The sequence below is a fragment of the Lygodium microphyllum genome, chromosome 6 (genome assembly GCF_053477565.2).
Source record: "Lygodium microphyllum isolate KBCC chromosome 6, Lygodium_microphyllum_v1.1.10, whole genome shotgun sequence".
NCBI lineage: Eukaryota > Viridiplantae > Streptophyta > Polypodiopsida > Schizaeales > Lygodiaceae > Lygodium > Lygodium microphyllum.
In genome coordinates, this window is record NC_141140.1 from 55,346,192 (window position 1) to 55,364,487 (window position 18,296).

An 18,296-nucleotide genomic window follows, 5' to 3' on the forward strand; every position below is an offset into this window, starting at 1 on the left:
ACCACATGACCCACTTTCTTACCAAGCCAATTGCCGATGATTCGGAGTTCCATCGCTTCCAAGCTTTGACCATGACACGGAAGCCTATAGACTATGAGCGTCTTTGGCATTTTTGCTTAGGACATCTAGACTACGACTTTCTTTATGAGGTGTCGCATCAAGGGATGGTTGAGGGCCTTCCACTTCTAAAAACATCTTGGGAGGTTTGTAAAGCATGTCAACTAGGTAAACAACATCATACACCCTTTCTTCCACAGTTTATCGCTCGTATTGCAAAACCCCTTAGCCTCATTCATGTTGATCTTTGTGGTCCCACATCCATTGTCACCCTAAATGGCGTGCTATACTTCTTTTTTATAGTGGATGATCTCTCTAGATACATGTGGTGTACTTCCTCAAGCACAAGTCCAATGCCTTTACTTGTTTCGGTAATCGGGTGCTACTAGTTCAATATCAGACTAGTCATCATGTGGGTACTATGAGGAGATATTTTAGTGGTGAGTTTACCTCCCACGAGTTTTCTGAGTTTCCATAGGAGTAGGGCACTACACACCAGCTCACCTCTACCAACTCCTTTGCACAGAATGGATTTATAGAGCGTAGGAACCAAACTGTCCTAAATATGGCACGCTCTATGTTGTTCGCAACAGAGCTCCCTAAGCGCCTTTGAGTTGAGATTGTTAACACATTAGTGTACATCCTCAATCGCTATCCGCCAACTACAGTGGTCCCTAAAAGAACTCTATATGAGGCATTTTTTGGCTCTCGGTTTGTTATTTTTCACTTCAAAGTTTTCAATAGTTGTGCTTATATACACACTCCCGATGACAAGATAGAAAAGCTCACCCCTCAAGCAAATCTCTTGATCCCTGAGCGCCTTTGGGTCGAGGTTGTTAACACTTTAGTATACATCCTCAACCGATGCTTGACTGTGGCAGTCTGACGGCCTCTAAAAAGACTCCATACAAGGCATTCTTTGGCTCTCAACTTGTTATTTCTCATTTCAGAGTTTTCGGAAATCATGCTTATACACACACTCCTGATGACAAGATAGAAAAGCTCACCCCTCGAGTAAATCTCTTGATTTTTATGGACTATTCTTCTAAAGCAAAAGCCTATCGATCCTAGAACGAACAAGGTGATCGTAAGGAGGGATGTCATCTTTCATGAAGGGGATATCGTGCAATCCTCTGCACTAGACTCCTTGTCCTCACCTTCGCTCACATTATTTGAGATCGTGCCTACTGAACCGGCTCTACTGCCTACTCCTGACCTTCATGCAAATACTTCAGTTCCCCGGTCTCCTCCGTGAGACCCGTTACCTCACTGATACCAATAGACCATGTGGGATTCAAGGATCCTTCCACTAGATCTCACTCCAAAGGGCCTTAGAAGGTCTGCTCGGCTTGCCCCTTATACTTCATATGCATCGTTGTTAACAGCTCATTGCACATTCTCAGACAGTTGGCAGGAGGCTCTCCAAGACCCTCTATGGTGTGAGGCCATGGAAAAGAAATTGGACAGTATTGACCGGAATGAGACTTGGACCCTGGTGGATCGTCCTAGTCACAAGAAGGTCATAGGGACAAAGTGGATCTTTAGGGCCAAGCCAAAGGCTAATGGTACTTTAGATAAATACAAGGCTTACCTTGTAGTGCAAGGTTTCAGGCAAAAGCACAGCATTGACTATGAAGAAACCTTCGCACCTATTGCTCAGCTAACATCTTTTCGTCTATCGGTTGCACTCACCGCTCACCACAGTTGGCCGATCTATCAAATGGACGTCAAAAGTGCTTTTCTGAATGCTTATTTGAAGGAGGAAGTCTATATGGAGCAACCTCCCGGCTTTTCTTCCACTGAAGAGGACTAACAAGGTATTTCGCTTGCCGAAAGCTCTTTATAGACTGAAGTAAGTGCCGAGGTCTTGGTACCATAGGATGGACAAGTTCTTACAAACTCATGGATACTATTCTATCCCCTATGATCCAAATCTATACATACACACCACTAGAATAGGGGTCAGCTATATCGTGCTAAATGTTGATGATATACTACTCATTGACTCTAATTCTGTAGCTCTCGCAAAAATTAAGGCGCATTTTTGCGCTACCTTTGAGATGATAGATATAGGATTGTTGCCCTATTTCTTGGGGATGGAGATTGTTAGATCTGAGGAAAGTATCTTTCTGTCACAGCAAATGTACGCCCTACAATTAGTGGAACAGTATTGCACTGATCAAACACAGCCAGTGGCCATGCCTCTAGATCCCATTTTCCATGTGCACAAGGATGCTTCAGGTTCACCTTTGGATGCTCATACTTATCGTTATGTTGTAGGAAAATTACTTTGATTGATTCATACTAGGCCAGATTTTGTATTCTCAGTTAGTTTGCTTAGTCAGTATTTTAGTGCACCTAGAATGTCTCATTGAAATGCTTATCTTCGTGTGTTAAGATATTTAAGGTGTACCTATAATTTTGGACTAATTTATGGACATGGTTTATACTTGCAAATGTACACTAATTCTAACTAGACACAAGATCCTGATCTGAAGAAAACTGCTAGGGTTTGCACTGAGGACACACAAAGTATACAACCACGATAGAAACACAAAGAGACAGGCATAGACACAGGAGAGCAAAACTCAAACCCTAAACGCAAAACTCAAAACTCAAACACAAACAGAAGAAGGAAGAGAGGGAACACAACTCTGAAGTGAATGAATGTTGTAAATGAATGTAAGAGTGTACAATGTGCAGAAGGGTAGAGCAATGTCAGAAAGTGACATCCACCGGAGACAGATTCCGAGTCTGTGACACCAATCGGAGTGCGAAGAGAGAGGAAATTGCAAAATGATGGTACCAAAGGCTACTGGAGAACCAAACGCAAGCTGTAGAAGATGCAAAGGGCAAAGGGCGGCCCCAAAAAGCTGCAAACGCAGCTAACACAGTGCCGCCTCATGGAGGAGAGCATCAACCGGCAGTCACATGATAGTGGAGGACCAAAACACAGGGTACTTGAGGTCGCCTAATGGAGGAGGGCTGTCTACTGTCGCCAACAACCAGAAGCTACAAACACAGAGAGCAGATGAGGTTGGAGTAACTGGTGATGAGGAACAGGGCCAAACATAGCAGGAGGGATGGTGCCAAACAATGGGCGACAGCTGGAAGAAAGCACCAGGGCACTGCAAGGCTGGATGGAGAGGTGGCAGCAGTCGCGAAGGCTGGACAGCCACGTGGAGATAGACTGATGGCTGAAATCTGCACTAGAGAGTGTGTCACCTGCATAGACAGAATGAGGCTGAATGGGAGCAACCTATCTATTCATAAATGTAGAAGGGTGCCCCAAAAATTAGGGTTTTTGGGAGACCACTGAAACTCTCTCAGAATGCTCCCCTTTTTAGGGCTTTCATTAATTAGGTGTGTTTTGAGGTTGTTTAAGAATGCTAATCAATTGAAAAGCATGTTTTAGCTCAACACCCCCTCTCAGGCCCAAAACCGAGCCGAAAGGCAAGGCGTCCCACCCCAAAGTAGCCAGGGCATCAAACAAAGGGTACACATCGGCTACCCAGTGGCCTACCAAGACTACAGAGGCGATAATTATCTTACCAAGGGAATCTAAGTAGTCACCCCAAAGAGGACATGGCATCAAACAAAGGGTGCACGTCAACTGCCCAGTGGCCTACCAAGACCTACAAAGGCGGATGGAACCACATGGAACTTTTTTTTTTAATAAGTAAGGTAATTTTTTATGAGATGCCGCCGATTGAGTAATAGTGACCCAGAAGACGAGAGTAGGGAGGGTACACCTAGCACAACACAAAACAAAACAAGCCATCCACTCAAGGGTGTCGATGATGAGGAAAAACAGGTGATGAGGTATCCATGTGATGAAGGAGGATGGTGGTGTGGTAACAACAGCCACCGGTGGAAACAGGTTAAGATCCGCTCAAGTGGTGCTCTAAACAATGAGATGCAAAGTATACTACATGCTAAAGAATGCTCATACAGCAGGTGCCACTTGGACAGTGTCCCTCATGGGGAAATTACCCTAGTACAAAGATGATGAAATCATGCAATGCAAAAGGTAAGGTACAACAAGGGGAATAAACCGATGTCGAAGACAAAGTGTTGAAGCCTGTAGAATACCAAGAAGGGTAGGAACCCCCTCTCAACCTGGATGTAGATGCCGAAGAAGGAAGAGGAGCCTAATGTCGGTCTTCATATGATGCCGAGAACCATAAGGAATGAAGAAGATGAAGTGAATGAAGTGAAGGAAGCAGCCCGCTAAAAGAGCAAGGTAGAAGTCACCGCCATGATAGCATCGAGAGAGATGTTGCACGATCCGCCTCAGGAGGGGAAACTGCCATACTGGAAGAAAAGCAAGCACTCCGAGGATGATGAAACCATAAAAGGAACGGTGCGCATCCCCATGTCTCTAGCCTAAATAGGACCAAAACAATCTACAAGTTAGCCCTATACTAAAACAAAACCTTGCAAAACAAATGAGAATCTGCAAACACAGAGATTAGTGGTGAAATGCTCCAAAGCAAAACATAACAAAAAGAAAGTCTAACTCAAAATAAATGCAATGAATGTGTATGTGTTAGTAAATGCAGTGAAAGAAAAAAGAATGGAAAAGCTAAGGACAATGAATCCTATGGGTTTGACTCTAAGAGTGCGAAAAATGAATGCTAGATTGACCTAGGGTATCCGAGAGGACCTAGAGATATGCTAGTCTACGAAGGTGGCCACCATTGTGTACGTCCAATAGCACGGCTCTGCCAAGGGAATGCCTGACGACGTGGAGAGGAAGGTGAGATAGACGCATGAAGTGCAACGAGATCCGAACTTGCAAACCAATCAGCCAGTCCCTCAGGGGTAGTGAAAGAGATAGACTGTTGAGGCTGTACTCGAGCCGCATGTCCAGCAACAACAACGGGTGCTGAAGGAGCAGATGAAGCAAGAGCGAAAGGCGTAGCCCCACTTGACTGTGCAATTGCAGCGGTCTGCTAAGGCTTTCTAGGTGGAAGACCTTGGGTCTTGGAGCAACACTCCTTGTCCACATGGCCTACTCTCTGGCAGTGTGTGCAAAACCGGTTTTTCTTAGGGAATTGCTACCAAATAAGTCTAGATTCTTTGGTTCCATCAAAGGAAGAGGAGTCACCCTTTGATTGGCTTGCCTTCACATCTTGTGAGTTCTTGCCACTAGTGGTTTTCCCTCCCAAAGAAGAGGCAACCAACCCCCTCTGCTCTGAATAAGGTTACGATGAGGATTTCTTGTGGGCTTGATCATGCAACCTCACATTACACAAGAACTGGCACTCAAACTCGTAGAAGGTTGGCAATCTAGGTTGAGAGATGATGTATTGAATGAAATTAAAGTACTTTTCAGGCAACTTATTCAAAAAGAATGTAACCTGATCATCATCTGACTTTGGAGAGCCAGTAGTGGCGAACTCGGCAAGTAACCGCCTATATTCAGCCAGCTTGACTTTCAAATCATCCCCTTTCTTAATAGAGAACTCTTGAAGCTCAAAGTCGAGATTGATGCACCGAGTACGATCTCGAGCTGCATAGCGATCAAGAAGGTGACTCCAACCCTCTGACACGAGCGAAAAGTACTCCAACTGAGAGTGAAACTTAGGAAGCAATCCCTGCATTAGCTCAACATTGGTTGTGGCATTGCGGGCTCTCCATTCACGGATGTAGTCGAGGTGAGCTAGCCGAGGGTCCAAACATAGGCTCTAGTCCAATGACGAGGTCCCAAAGACCCTGAGACTCAAGCACTTGTTACATAAAATTCGACCAAGTGGTGAAATTTGACCCGTTAAAATGTATCTTATCCGTGAAGGCATTCTTGGCCGTTGCAACAGGAGTGATAGAGCTCGAAGATGGAAAGTGTGAGAAAGTGTAGTGTGGGTGGGATGGGGGAGTGGAGTAGACTTGGGAATGGGCCCCAAAGTGCCCACCAGGCATGCAGGTATTGTGCAAGGTGGATCCATACATAGGGATGGGCTGACTAGGCCTGGGCATGGTAGCCACATGAGGAACCCAAGGAGGTGGGATGGGAACACACGGAGCAAAAGATGGGAATCCTTGCGAAGATGTAACCCAAGGAGATGTTGAGAAACCCTTCACCTGCAGTTTGTGTTTTTACGTTTTGCGTTTAGGGTTTGCAGCCCCGAAAAGGGGCGCCATCCTAGACTGACTATGCCTATGTATAGGCCACTCTCTCATTCATTCCTCACAGCTGATTCATTCAGTCCGTCACCTCTTCTCTCCAACCTCTCCACTATCCTTACACCCCTTCAAGAGGACATTGCGGTTCGTGGTTCGTGGCTGTCGTCATCATCTTCCTTGTGCTACAGCACCCTTGGTCCCTTGTATCACATTCACTCCATAATTCGAAACTTTCATCATTAAGTCAGCAAAGTTTCTTCTCTCTTCTCTTCTCTTCTCCATGTTTGCCGAGTTCACTCCGTGTTCCTTCCCGCAAACCCTACTGTCTCGCTGCTATATCACCTTTTGACATGGTATCAGAGCTGGATCTGCTCACCTAGCAACAAAGATCCTCCACTCCAGTGAAGGCAAAGACTAGTGGTGGGTTCAGCATCCACTTCTCTTTTTCTACCACTGCATCAAAATCTCAATTTTGCAGATTCCAGGTGTTTCAGCTTGCTACCCACACCCCGTTCGCAAAGTACATCTCAGCCGAAGCTGTCCATTGCTGTCTCCATCAATTGGCACCTGATTTCCAGCCCTCTTCACGCAGTTTGGAGCTGATTCCAGCTAGGCGATTGCTATTCCTGTGCAAATCTCCTGCCATACAGCCTGCCACATCATCACAATCCTACTACCTGCGTTTTTAGTCTTTCTCTCTCCTGCAGGCTGTCCTGCCTGCGTTTTTAGTCTCTCCTGCTGCCTGCGTTTTTAGTCTTTCTCTCTCCTACAGGCTGTTCTACCTACGTTTTTAGTCTTTCTCTCACCTGATGCCTGCGTTTTTAGTCTTTCTCTCTCCTCACCTGCGTTTTTCTATTGGTTGCAATCTCTTACTGCCAGTCACATCCTCCTCCCACTAGCAGTTCACTTCCAGCCCTTCCACTACCCTCCCACCCCTTGAGGCGGACATTGCGGTTCGTGCTTCACACTGCCCTCACACCCCTTGAGGCGAACATTGCGGTTTGTGGTCATGGTGGCTGACCTCTTCCTTCTTCACCAAGGCATACTAGTATCCATGGCTTCTTTACCACCAAATGACCAGACTATTGGGTACTCCTACTGTGGCATCACCGGACACACCATCGATGCTTGCCGACTTTGACCTTTGCTTCCCACCCCCCCGGAGTATGTCTTTCACCAAGCACTCCTTGTGCCACCTCTCCTTTCTGGGCCACAGAGATCGTTCTCCATCGGATATCAAAGTACTATACTCAAGGCAATAAGACGCATCCAATGCGCACTAAGTCATTTCCAGCACATGGAGAATCGATTGGCGCTACAACCTCCTGGAGATCATCGGAATGCCAACGGCAGTCTTCTCCCACTTATTTTCAGATACAATGGCTTCCACGACCTACGGCTCTGCAGTCCGCTCCACCGAGAGAGAGTGATTGTTTGATACCGTCTCCTGGTCAGTCCGCTCCTTCGAGAGACAATGGCTGCTCGACTCCTTCCTCTTCTTCGACTACCCAATCCGCTCCACTGAGAGACAGCGATTGTTGCCCACCTCTTGCTCATTCTGAGCCTCACCCTTCCCCACCCTCAACTACTCAGGTTCGAAAGGCTACCTCTGGGAGCTCTTCGGCATCCCAGATACCTTCTTCAGCACGACCGGCGGCACTTCCTTCATCATCAAACATTTCGGAGTCCGTGATCCATGAGTTTTTGGATTCCCTATCTAGTTCAAAGGGGGATTCAGAGGGGGATGTTATTTCTTTGTTCTCAGAGGAGGCATCTACCTCTTCTTCGACTTCAACAGCGGCCCCTCCACCTCCCACCTTAGAGGATAAACCTACTGCACATGAAGTTCTCCACCCATCCTCTACTTTCTTCGGATGGCTGTCTTCAACCAGTCATCTCTTCTACTAATACCCAGAATCTTCAGGTACCACCTAGATCGGGACCTCAAAGGTTCAACCGCAACTTGGTGACAGGGCCTTCGTATTCCTTCCAGCATGAATGCATGGAGCTACCGAGTTCACTCCGTATTCCTCCCCGCAAACCCTACTGTCTCGCTGGTACGTCATCTTTTGACAAGAGAGTGTGAAGATGCACCATAAGCTGAGGATGGAAACCCCTACGTGTGAGTGGTCATGTGAGATGTGAAGCTAGGGATAGTGAGGGGGATGCCCATCACAGTCGACCCAAGAGTTATGGCTGTGCTCATTTGCTGAAAGGTGAGAGGCACTATGTTAAAGGGCGGCATTCCCCCTAACGAAGTACCATGGTGCAAAGAGGTAGAGAATGGGGTGGAGAAGGAAAAGGTACTAGGAGCGGAGATGAAAGATCCAACCCCTAGGGTGTGTGATGCAGATGTGGAGTGTAATCCAAGGTTTTGGAAAGATGATGAGAGGTGATCAAGGTGTGATATAGAAGAGGGTAGGATGGGAGGGAAGTGAGAAATGTGTGTGACATACTCAAATGAAACAGAAGCTGTAGATGTGCCTGAATTCCATCTGCTTCGTGATCCCCCTCTATTGAAGTTCACATACGCAAAGCCATATGGATCCTGTACCTCAAAAGAAGAAACAAGCGAGGGTTTTGATTCATGCAACACAAAAGAATTGTACAAACCTGACATTGGACCTCGCTAAGATGATAAAGATGCATCGCCAAACGTTCCGATGCCGTATATCCTCCATGATCAGAGAGATGGCTAGCCTCACCAACCGGTCCGAATGTGGTAGCAAAACTAGTAGGAGAGGTGCAAAGATCACCGTACTTGTTGTGATAGTACTTCTCAAAGTCCTACTCTATCATGTTAGTGAATTCTGAAATAGGAGTAGGAGTAGAAGAAGAAGGTAAAGGTGAAAGTGGAGTGTCATCCTCCTCAGCGAGTCCATAATGCTGTCTCAAGGCCTCCAATGATGGAGAAGCCTGATAGGACATCATAGGAACTACAGAAGAAGGTATCTGGGACATTGTGATTCAGTTACGAGTCGTGTTGTGTGCCTCGCACTAAGACTAGCTCTCCACAATATCCACATGATACTCTTTACAAGAGCACAGGCTCTCATACCATGTGAAGAAAACTTCTAGGGTTTACACTAAGGACACACAGGGTGTACAACCACAACAAAAACACAAAGAGACAGACGTAGACACAGAGAACAAAACTCAAACCCTAAACCCAAAACTCAAAACTCAAACACAGAAACCCAAACACAAACAGAAGAAGGGAGAGAGAGAACACAACTCTGAAGTGAATGAATGTTGTAAATGAACATAAGAGTGTACAGTGTGCTGAATGGCAAAGCAATGTTGGAGAGTGACATCCACCGGAGACGGATCCTGATTCTGTGACCACCACTCAGAGTGTGAAGAGAGAGGAAACTGCAAAACGATGGTATCAAAGGCTGTTGAAAAACCAAACGCAAGCTGCAGAAGATGCAAAGGGCAGAGGGCGGCCCCAGAAAGCTGCAAACGCAGCTGACAGAGTGTCGTTTGATGGAGGAGAGCATCAACCAATAGTCACTGGCAATGGAGGACCAAAACGCATGGTACTTGAGGTCGCCTAATGGAGGAGGAGGGCTGCCTACTATTGCCAACAGCCAGAAGCTGCAAACACAGAGAGCAGATGAGGGTGCAGGTGGTGGCAATGAGGAACAGGGCCAAACATAGTAGGAGGGATGGTGCCAGACAGTGGGCGACAGCTAGAAGAAGGCGGGAAGGCGCTACAAGGCTGGATGCAAAGGTGGCAGCAGTCGTGAAGGCTGGACAGCCATGTGGAGATGGACTAATGGCTGAAATCTACACTGGAAAGTGTGAAACCTGCATAGACGGAATGAGGCTGAATGGAGGCAGTCTGTCTATTTAAAGATGTAGAGGGGTGCCCCAAAAATTAGGGTTTTTGGGAGACCACAGAATCTCTCTCAGACCGCTCCCCTTTTTAGGGTTTTTGATTAATTAGGTGTGTTTTGGAGCTGTTTAAGAATGCTAATCAGCTGAAAAGCGTATTTTAGCTCAACACCTGACACTCGATGTTCTCATGGAGGCTATCTCTACACCTTGGGCACGGCTCCCATCTCTTGGGTCAGCCGTAAGCATGAGACAATGGCAGCTTCCACAGCCGAGGTAGAGTATCAAGCTCTCTTCAATCGCACTATGAAGACCATCGATTTGAGAAACTTGCTGACTGCACTTCACTTCCCTTCCGAGTCGCCTACCGTTGTCTACTGCGACAACCAAAGTGCCATTGCCCTTGTGGGCAATTCTATTGTCTCCCCTTGGACACAGCACGTGGCGGTTCATTATCATTTCACCAAAGAGCAGGTTAAGCTCAACACCATTCGCCTAGAGTCTGTGCCATACACACGCATGTACTTAGGCATCCCTAGGCACTTATCCTAGTAGTGTCCATCCTTATTTTCCCGTACTTCGGGGCACTATGACTCAATAGGACGAAAACTAATTCAAAGCCCTCACTTAATGCTAAATCTTTTAAAAACAATCACACCAACAGCCCTTTTAAAAAAAACCACCCTTAATCAAAAAGTCTATTGCTGATTCTATCCACCTTTGCAGGACTTGGTAGACCCCTGGGCAGCCAACACGTACCCTTGGTTCAACGCCCTAGCCTTTTTGGAGTGATCACTTGGGCTCCTTTGATAAGATAACCATCGCCTCTGTAGTCTTGGTAGGTCACTGGGTAGCTGACGTGCACTCTATCTGATGCCCTAGCTACTTTGGTTGTGGATAGTGACACTTCTTGCCACATGACTCCTTCTTTAGATAGTATTGTCCATATGTGTCCCAAGCATGGGCAAATTCTCACAAGTGACAGCTCTTTGGTCCTTATCAAAGCCAAAGGCAATATGCAACTAATTCCAAATGGGCAAGGTGGTGCCCACGCATCACAAATTGTCTATGTGCCGCGTTTGGGATATCATCTTCTTTTCATGAGCAAGATTTGAGCTCTTGGTTTTGGTGGTCAAGTTTGATAAGGACTCTTTCTGAGTTCTCGATGGAGCTTCTCGACAAGTTCTTTGCGCAGGTCGTGAGGAGAATGGAGTCTACAAGATACAGACTTCATGAGCCTTTAGTTCTCTTCTTCTCTCTTCACAGACTCAGACCGATATGGCATGCTCAATTTGGCCACCTTAGCTACGAGTACCTTTGGAAGGAAGCTCATGGTCAGCTTAAGGATTGCCAGAGATTGCGGTGAGCCACCCGCCATGTGTATCTTGTAATCGTAATAAGCAACATAGAGGTGTGATTCCTAGCAAGGCTTTGTGTAGGGCCAAGTAGCCCTTGGAGCTTGTTTCGACGAACTTATGGGGACCAAAGCGGACCAAGTCTCTCAAGGGAAGTTTATACTTTATGCTAATTGTTGATGATTTTAGTAAGATGATTTTGGCATATTTCTTAGAGCTGAAGTCTAAAGCTTTCTCACACTTTAAGGATTGGTTGATCTTCAAGGAGAATAAGTCTAACAGGAAACTCGAGACCTTGCATTTCAAGAAAGGAGGGGAGTACGTCTCCAACGAGCCAACCAAGTTTTGTGCAAATCATGGCATTCACCAAGAGTTTGCCAACACAAATACACCTTAAAAGAATGGCATACTAGAGGCGAAAGAATCACAATGTGATCGAGATGGCACAAACTAGGATGAAGCATTGATAGACACCTTACTGTCTATAGGCCGACGCAGTGGCCACCACCGTCCACATCTTTAATTGATCACCTATATCAAGCATGGTTGATATGACACGTTTTGAGACTTACTTTGATCAAAAGTCGGATATGTCTTATTTTAGGGTATTCAGGTGTGATGCTTATGTTCACATCCCGAAGAAACTAAGGGATAAGTTTGAGCTAGCTTCCAAACAATGGATGTTTGTGGATTATAGCTCGCAATCCCAAGGATACGTACTTTTATGATCACGTTGCACAGGAAGTGTACACAAGTCGAGATGTTCATTCGTGGAGTTTCCAATTGCAGAGAGAGGTGTTGAGCATCCCATACTTGGAGATCCAAGTGACACTTGCGCACTTAATCCAATGCCTTTGGAGCCTATGCCGCTTGACGCAACTTGAGAATCCATCATCAATGGAAAAGGAGATTGCTTCACCATCGGATTCACCAGTTGAGCCGACCCCAATGCACATTCTAGAGAATTCAATACAAGCAAAGGGGTGAGGGGAGTATCAACCTCCTTACTTGGCACGTGATACACTCCATGATGCAAGGATTAAGGGAGTTCCTGAGGAGTGGCACCCACATGAAAGCTCGTAGCAATCTCAAAGAAACCAAGCACTCTCCACCAAACACACTCCATAAGGCTTATTCGTACTAACTATTGATTAATGTCTCGTGCCATGTAGAGTAAAGCGTCCACCTTCGTGAAGGAGGCTTTGCAGTTACAGCATTGGAAAAAGGCTATGAAGCAAGAGTTGGATACAATTGAGTGGAATGGCACTTGGGATCTTGAGTATCGGCCCCCTCATAGGAAGGTGATTGGAGTCAAATGGGTCTTTAAGACCAAGTACCATACTGATTGCACTCTGGATAAGCAAAAGGCACGACTCGTTGCAAAGGGCTTTGCGCAACAGCCAAGAGTGATTTTCATGACACCTTTGCACCTATAGCTTGGATTGAAGATGGCCCATTTATCGGCTTGATATGCAATCTGCCTTCCTAATGGAGATTTAAAGAAGAAGATATAGGTCGAGTAGCCTCCTAGCTTTTCCTCATTAAATGGCAAGGTGTATAGGTTGAAGAAGGCCCTTTATGGCCTCAAACACACTCCATGTGCTTGGAATGAAAAGATAGACTCGTTTCTCCAAGGGAAGTTAGGATATCACCATTCCCCAGTTGTATGTCCACACCTCAACTAGAGGGCATGCCTTGTTTGTGCTTTATGTGGACGATCTCATCTGGACAGTTAACTAAGTGAATCCAAGCTGGTTCATTGATAGGCTGCTATGAGGATTTTGCACTTCATAAGGGGGATCCCCAACCTAGGTATTTATTATCCCAATAGGTACAGGAGATTCAACCTTGGTTCTACAGGGCTAGACGAATTCAAATTGGACAAGAAATGTTGACCATCTAAGGTCAACAACAAGATATTGCTTCAATTTGGATACATGTGCTCTCTCTTGGAGTAGCAAAAAGCAGCCCACTATTGCGCTATCATCTACAAAGGTGGAGTATCATGTGGCGTCTTCTACCACGAGACAATGTGGCTTCAATGATTGTTAGGAGAGCTTGGATATCCTTAGACACGTCCACACTGCACTGCAACAATGAGAGTTGCATTGCTTTGGCATGGAGTTCCATATTCCATACTAGGTCAAAGCATATTGAGATATAGTACCATTTCATTCGGGAGATCTTGGATGAGCTTATTAATGTGGTTCATTGCAAGACAGAGGGTAACTTGGCAGATTTGTTTATAAATGCTCTTCCTTAGACTGTTCTTCGACAACATTCCAAATCCCTGAGCCTTATGCCGCATCCAAGATCTCAGAGGAGGTGTTACAGATTTATTCATCCCCTAGATAGGCATCGTCAAGCTATTGTTGTACAGTTACCACTCTTGGGCGGCACAGTTACGCATTTCCTATTTATCAAGTCAGTCAATTCTATGCACTCTATAGCCTATTTCCAATATTCCCAAACAGTTGGGCAGGCCAAACAGGCCACGTAGGATGCCATGTGGCAATCCATTTTTTTAGCATTGCATTATTGATTATTTTATTCAGTAATTTCATTTTTTGGTCAGTTTTTTACTTGGCCTATTTATTGCCTGGCTTGCCCTGATCATCAGCCACTTGTCATTGCAGGTATAGAGAGAGATCGGCTCGTGGATATACTTCAAGAGCCCGTGTATACATCTGCCTTCTTCATTTCAACATTTGTCTACTGCAGATTTCGGCATTTTACTGTCTCTTTTCTCTCTCCCTCTTCTCTCGTGTTCATTTTCTTTCGGTCCAGTCATATGCTTCCGCATTTGCTGCACTTTGACAAATATCATCATCACCCCAAGTGTCAATATAGCCTATGATAATTCTTATTGGTGCTGTAGACGAGCTGGAATAAAGGCCCCTACTCACTCACCCTATTCACAGCAGTCATTGTATCTTTCCAAATGCATCCCTCTTAGAAAGTCATGTCACAATAATTACTTGCATCTTTCTACATACATCTCCTGCAAAAAGTCATGTCACAAAATCCATAAATGTCTACCCAAGTATGAGGCTTGAGGAGATTCTTGACATCCTTTAATCAAGTCTCAACCTTTGTCTCAACCTTTGACCATGAACAAAGTACTTGCACACTTGTGACCATCCTATTTCAATTAAAGCCACAAGAACTCATAACACCGATATTTTGGCAAGGCCCCACAATGCTATTTCTTGCTACACGTGTTTAGAGTCACCAATATGCACTAACCCAAACAAATCCCATGCAGTTTGCACCTAACTCAAGAAATGTTAAGGTCTAAGGTTTCTAAAGCACAGATGATACTAGATATCTCTCTTTAACGTAAAATGCCCCAAATAAATTAGGTCAAAAGTAATATGAGTCTTACCATGATTTTAATTTGAATCATAATTGGATGCCAAACACTATTTTAATCGACCATTGCATGCAGGCATCAAGTGAACAATGGATGTGACAGGATCAAGGCAACAGTTGAAATATTGTGAGCCTTTCAGTAACATCCTGCTACCTTTTCTCGAAGACAGATGGAACACGTAACCCAGTACACTGCTTGAATGGATTTGGACAAGGCATGTGAGTGTCCCTGACACAAAAGTTGCAATTTTATAAAGCATTATGCTTTCAAGGACAGATACTGCTACTATCATTTGTATTGGAGATAGTGCATCGAATCCTCAATGTCATAACAGAAAGGATGAGTCGTTCTTACTTGTTCACATAACAGTGGCTGGTTTTGCCAAACAATTGAGTCACTTCTGCCTACTCCCTCATCCAGCGTCAACCAATCCAATGACTTGTACAGAAACCTCATCATGTAGCAGCCTTCTGCCTCTCTGGCCACAATGACAGACTGCAAGTTCCAGTCTGTGTACTAAAAATATCACACACTCATAATTACAGCCCTCTAAACACGAAACATTTTCAGCTTTGCTATTTAGTGTTCACTGCAAAATGTGCATGCCTAGTAGTACTCGAAATAAAGCCTCCTTTACTATGCCCACCAGCATTCCCATGGTTCCAATTTATAAGCACCCCAACCAAGGACAATCCAAATGGCTAGCTTCGGTTTACTTCCACAGCCAAGCTGTTTGCATCTCTTGTCTTCTAGAGTACACTCCCCCAAAGAGATTTCAAATACATCTTCAAAACAGTGGGACAAAGCATGTGCCAGAAGCAGTAGAAAAAACTGAATCCAGTCAAGAAATAGTTTCTAGCATATTGGCTCATGGTATTCAAACAGTGAAACGTACCATCTTGGGTTATCAAAGGATAGTCCGATGCACTGAGGTTGATAAACCAGTCCCATGCTTGACCGTTCCTCAACAATATTGCTGCTGCGTGCAGTGTACATGCTGTCATGGTTGGCCCTCTGTAAGTGATAAGATTGGCCTTCCCTATAACGTTGACATTCCCGACTTCAGCAAACATAGGATGCAGTTTCACATATCTTGCCAGCTCTATTCTCTCTTTAGGAGCGGCCTCAAGATCCAAGTGCAAGAGGTACTGATTGTTTGGATGGTAGACAGCAAGCAGGACTCTTTTCATTCGTTGGCTGTCACCCTTTGTTCCAGAGATCAAGTAAGCCAATTTTGGAGGACTGGAAAGAACTGTATGAGGAAGCTGCTTATCTAGCTCGGCTTCTATAAAATAATTTGGTCTCTCTTCAAGGTCTCCAATGGTGAAAAAATCGTACAGGGAAGAGCTTCTGCTCTCAGTAAACCTGCAACTGACAGCCGCAACAAGCAGAAGCGTAAGAGAGACTAACAAGCTGGCAAGGAGGGGCAACAACCATCTTCGCTCAGTTATCTCAATGCCTGGCATCCAGTGCAGCAGTTTCTTAATCCTAAACCAATTCTTGGACAGGAAAAACCTCTTTGAATACATGGACAAGGGGTGGAGGCTTGCTTCCTGTTAACGATCTTGGCTGACGAATATAACTCAGAGTGGCTGCCTGCGACACACACATGAGTGTGAGGTAGGCTAGAGAAGCAAATGGCAAAGCTTTCTACCGCAAGCCTTGAGAGGAACGAATGTCAAGCTTGAAAATAAGGACGACATCAGCTAAGCATCGCAGAGATCCGCAAACTGTCAAAGAAGAAACAATCGCATGTCGTTTCTGCCTTCTTTAACGCTTCCGTCAGGTGCCTGCTATTGTTTTATGGATCCTGCCTTCTTTAACGCTTCCGTCAGGTGCCTGCTATAGCTCTCGTTTTCAGTGTGTCTGCTCCACGGATCCTGCGATGCTGGAGCTCTCATCCGCAAAGTGGAATGCCGGCAGTTGGCCTTTCAAATGAAGTCTGCACAGGAGGCCATCTGGTCTAAAATGGTGAGCTGGTGCCAACCGGGAGGAGCGGGATCAACCGGCCAAGGAAGCGCAATCGACGAGGGCAAAGCCCGGAAAATGAGACTGGCGGACCGCGGTCACTGGCTTGCTTGCCAGCAAGACTGCCACTTCCAAAATGGAAGGGGAGGTGAAACCGACAGTGAAGTAGTACAGGAACGGATGCGTCGTCAGGCCTTTAACCTGTTCTGTGCTTTTACCGCAGACGAGGTTGTCCATGTGAGTACTTGGCCGACACTGTATAGACATGAAGGCCATAAGAGACTTTTATCAATATCGACATGAAGGCCGTAAGAGCCTTCAATAGCGAGCCTCCGTGTGTACATTGATGCCCAACCTCGTGACACTAATGTCTTCTAGGCGCTCCGCGCATAGACTCAGCCCGGAGCTTTGCGTCGGGATGGGCGTGATTTTTAAAGGTAGGGGCGGGTGCTGGACGCGTGGCACCCGCCCCCGTGTTCTCTTTTTTTTCTTGTGAGGGAGGTGGGGGTTGCCATGTGGCACCCGTCCCCCACCTCTCCTTAACTAATAGTAAAGATGTCTACCATTGAACCTTCAAGGATCCCCCCCCTCCAGTCCATAACCTATTTGACTTTATTGCCCTAGCTCACCCTTTTAGAGAGCCTTTCCTCTGCGTTTCATGTCGTATCACTGTTGTTTTATTATAATATGATATCTAATATTAACCAATTATAATTATAAGGCCGATAGCGCTGTTAGGCACACATATTTTCACATATGTGTACTACTTGCAAAAATTAAAGATGATCTAAAATTTCATCCTATCATCTTTTAGTACAACTTTAACGTACATTGAAATAACTGATTTATAAGCCTCAAAAGCACTACGAAAGCATTTGTTAGCTATCTCATACTTTTTCTCCATAGGCCATAAGTAGTTTTAATCACTCTTTGAATATTAATGAGACTTCATTTTGAGCATTCATTTTACATCAAAACATGAAGCTTTGCATATCTATCAATATACAAAAGTAGTCTCAATCACTCTGAATATTTGGGAGACTTCATTTTGAGCATTCATTTTACATCAAAACATGAAGCTTTGCATATCTATCAATATACAAAAGTAGTCTCAATCACTCTGAATATTTGGGAGACTTCATTTTGAGCATAGATTATACCTCAAAACATGGAGCTTTGCAAAACTGTCAACATACAAAAGCAAAAACAATTTGAAATCACAATCTATCATTATTTTCAAGTTACAAAGTTGCTAAATGTACTTTGTAACACCTTAAAATTTTACAAATATCATTTGTTGCATACTAACTCACATTTGCACATGCACATGTACAAAAACTATGATGTATTCTCCACATAGGCATGCACATGCAAAAAGTTAAATTTTACAATGCACGCATGTTGATAACATCCCTTATCAACTATGAAGATTAACCAACTTTATTTTATGAATGCATCATTCAAAGTGTTGTAACTAAAACTAATCATATACAAAATAAAAATTCAAAATTTGCATACTAAGTATGAGTTTATATTATGATATAATAGAATTAAAAGATCTCCTAGAGCTAAGACTAAAT

General features: G+C 44.8%; 1 protein-coding gene across 1 annotated transcript in view; it reads right to left on the minus strand.

Moving 5' to 3' along the window:
• The window catches only part of LOC148034584 (beta-glucuronosyltransferase GlcAT14B-like), a 32,871-nt gene extending 15,862 nt beyond the window's left edge, over positions 1 to 17,009 (minus strand). The window contains exon 1 of the mRNA XM_087679532.1: positions 15,644 to 17,009. Coding sequence (XP_087535658.1) covers positions 15,644 to 16,277 — 634 coding nt within the window. The 5' untranslated portion in view covers positions 16,278 to 17,009. The remainder of the gene's footprint in view (positions 1 to 15,643) is intronic.
• Positions 17,010 to 18,296: the final 1,287 nt, after the last annotated feature.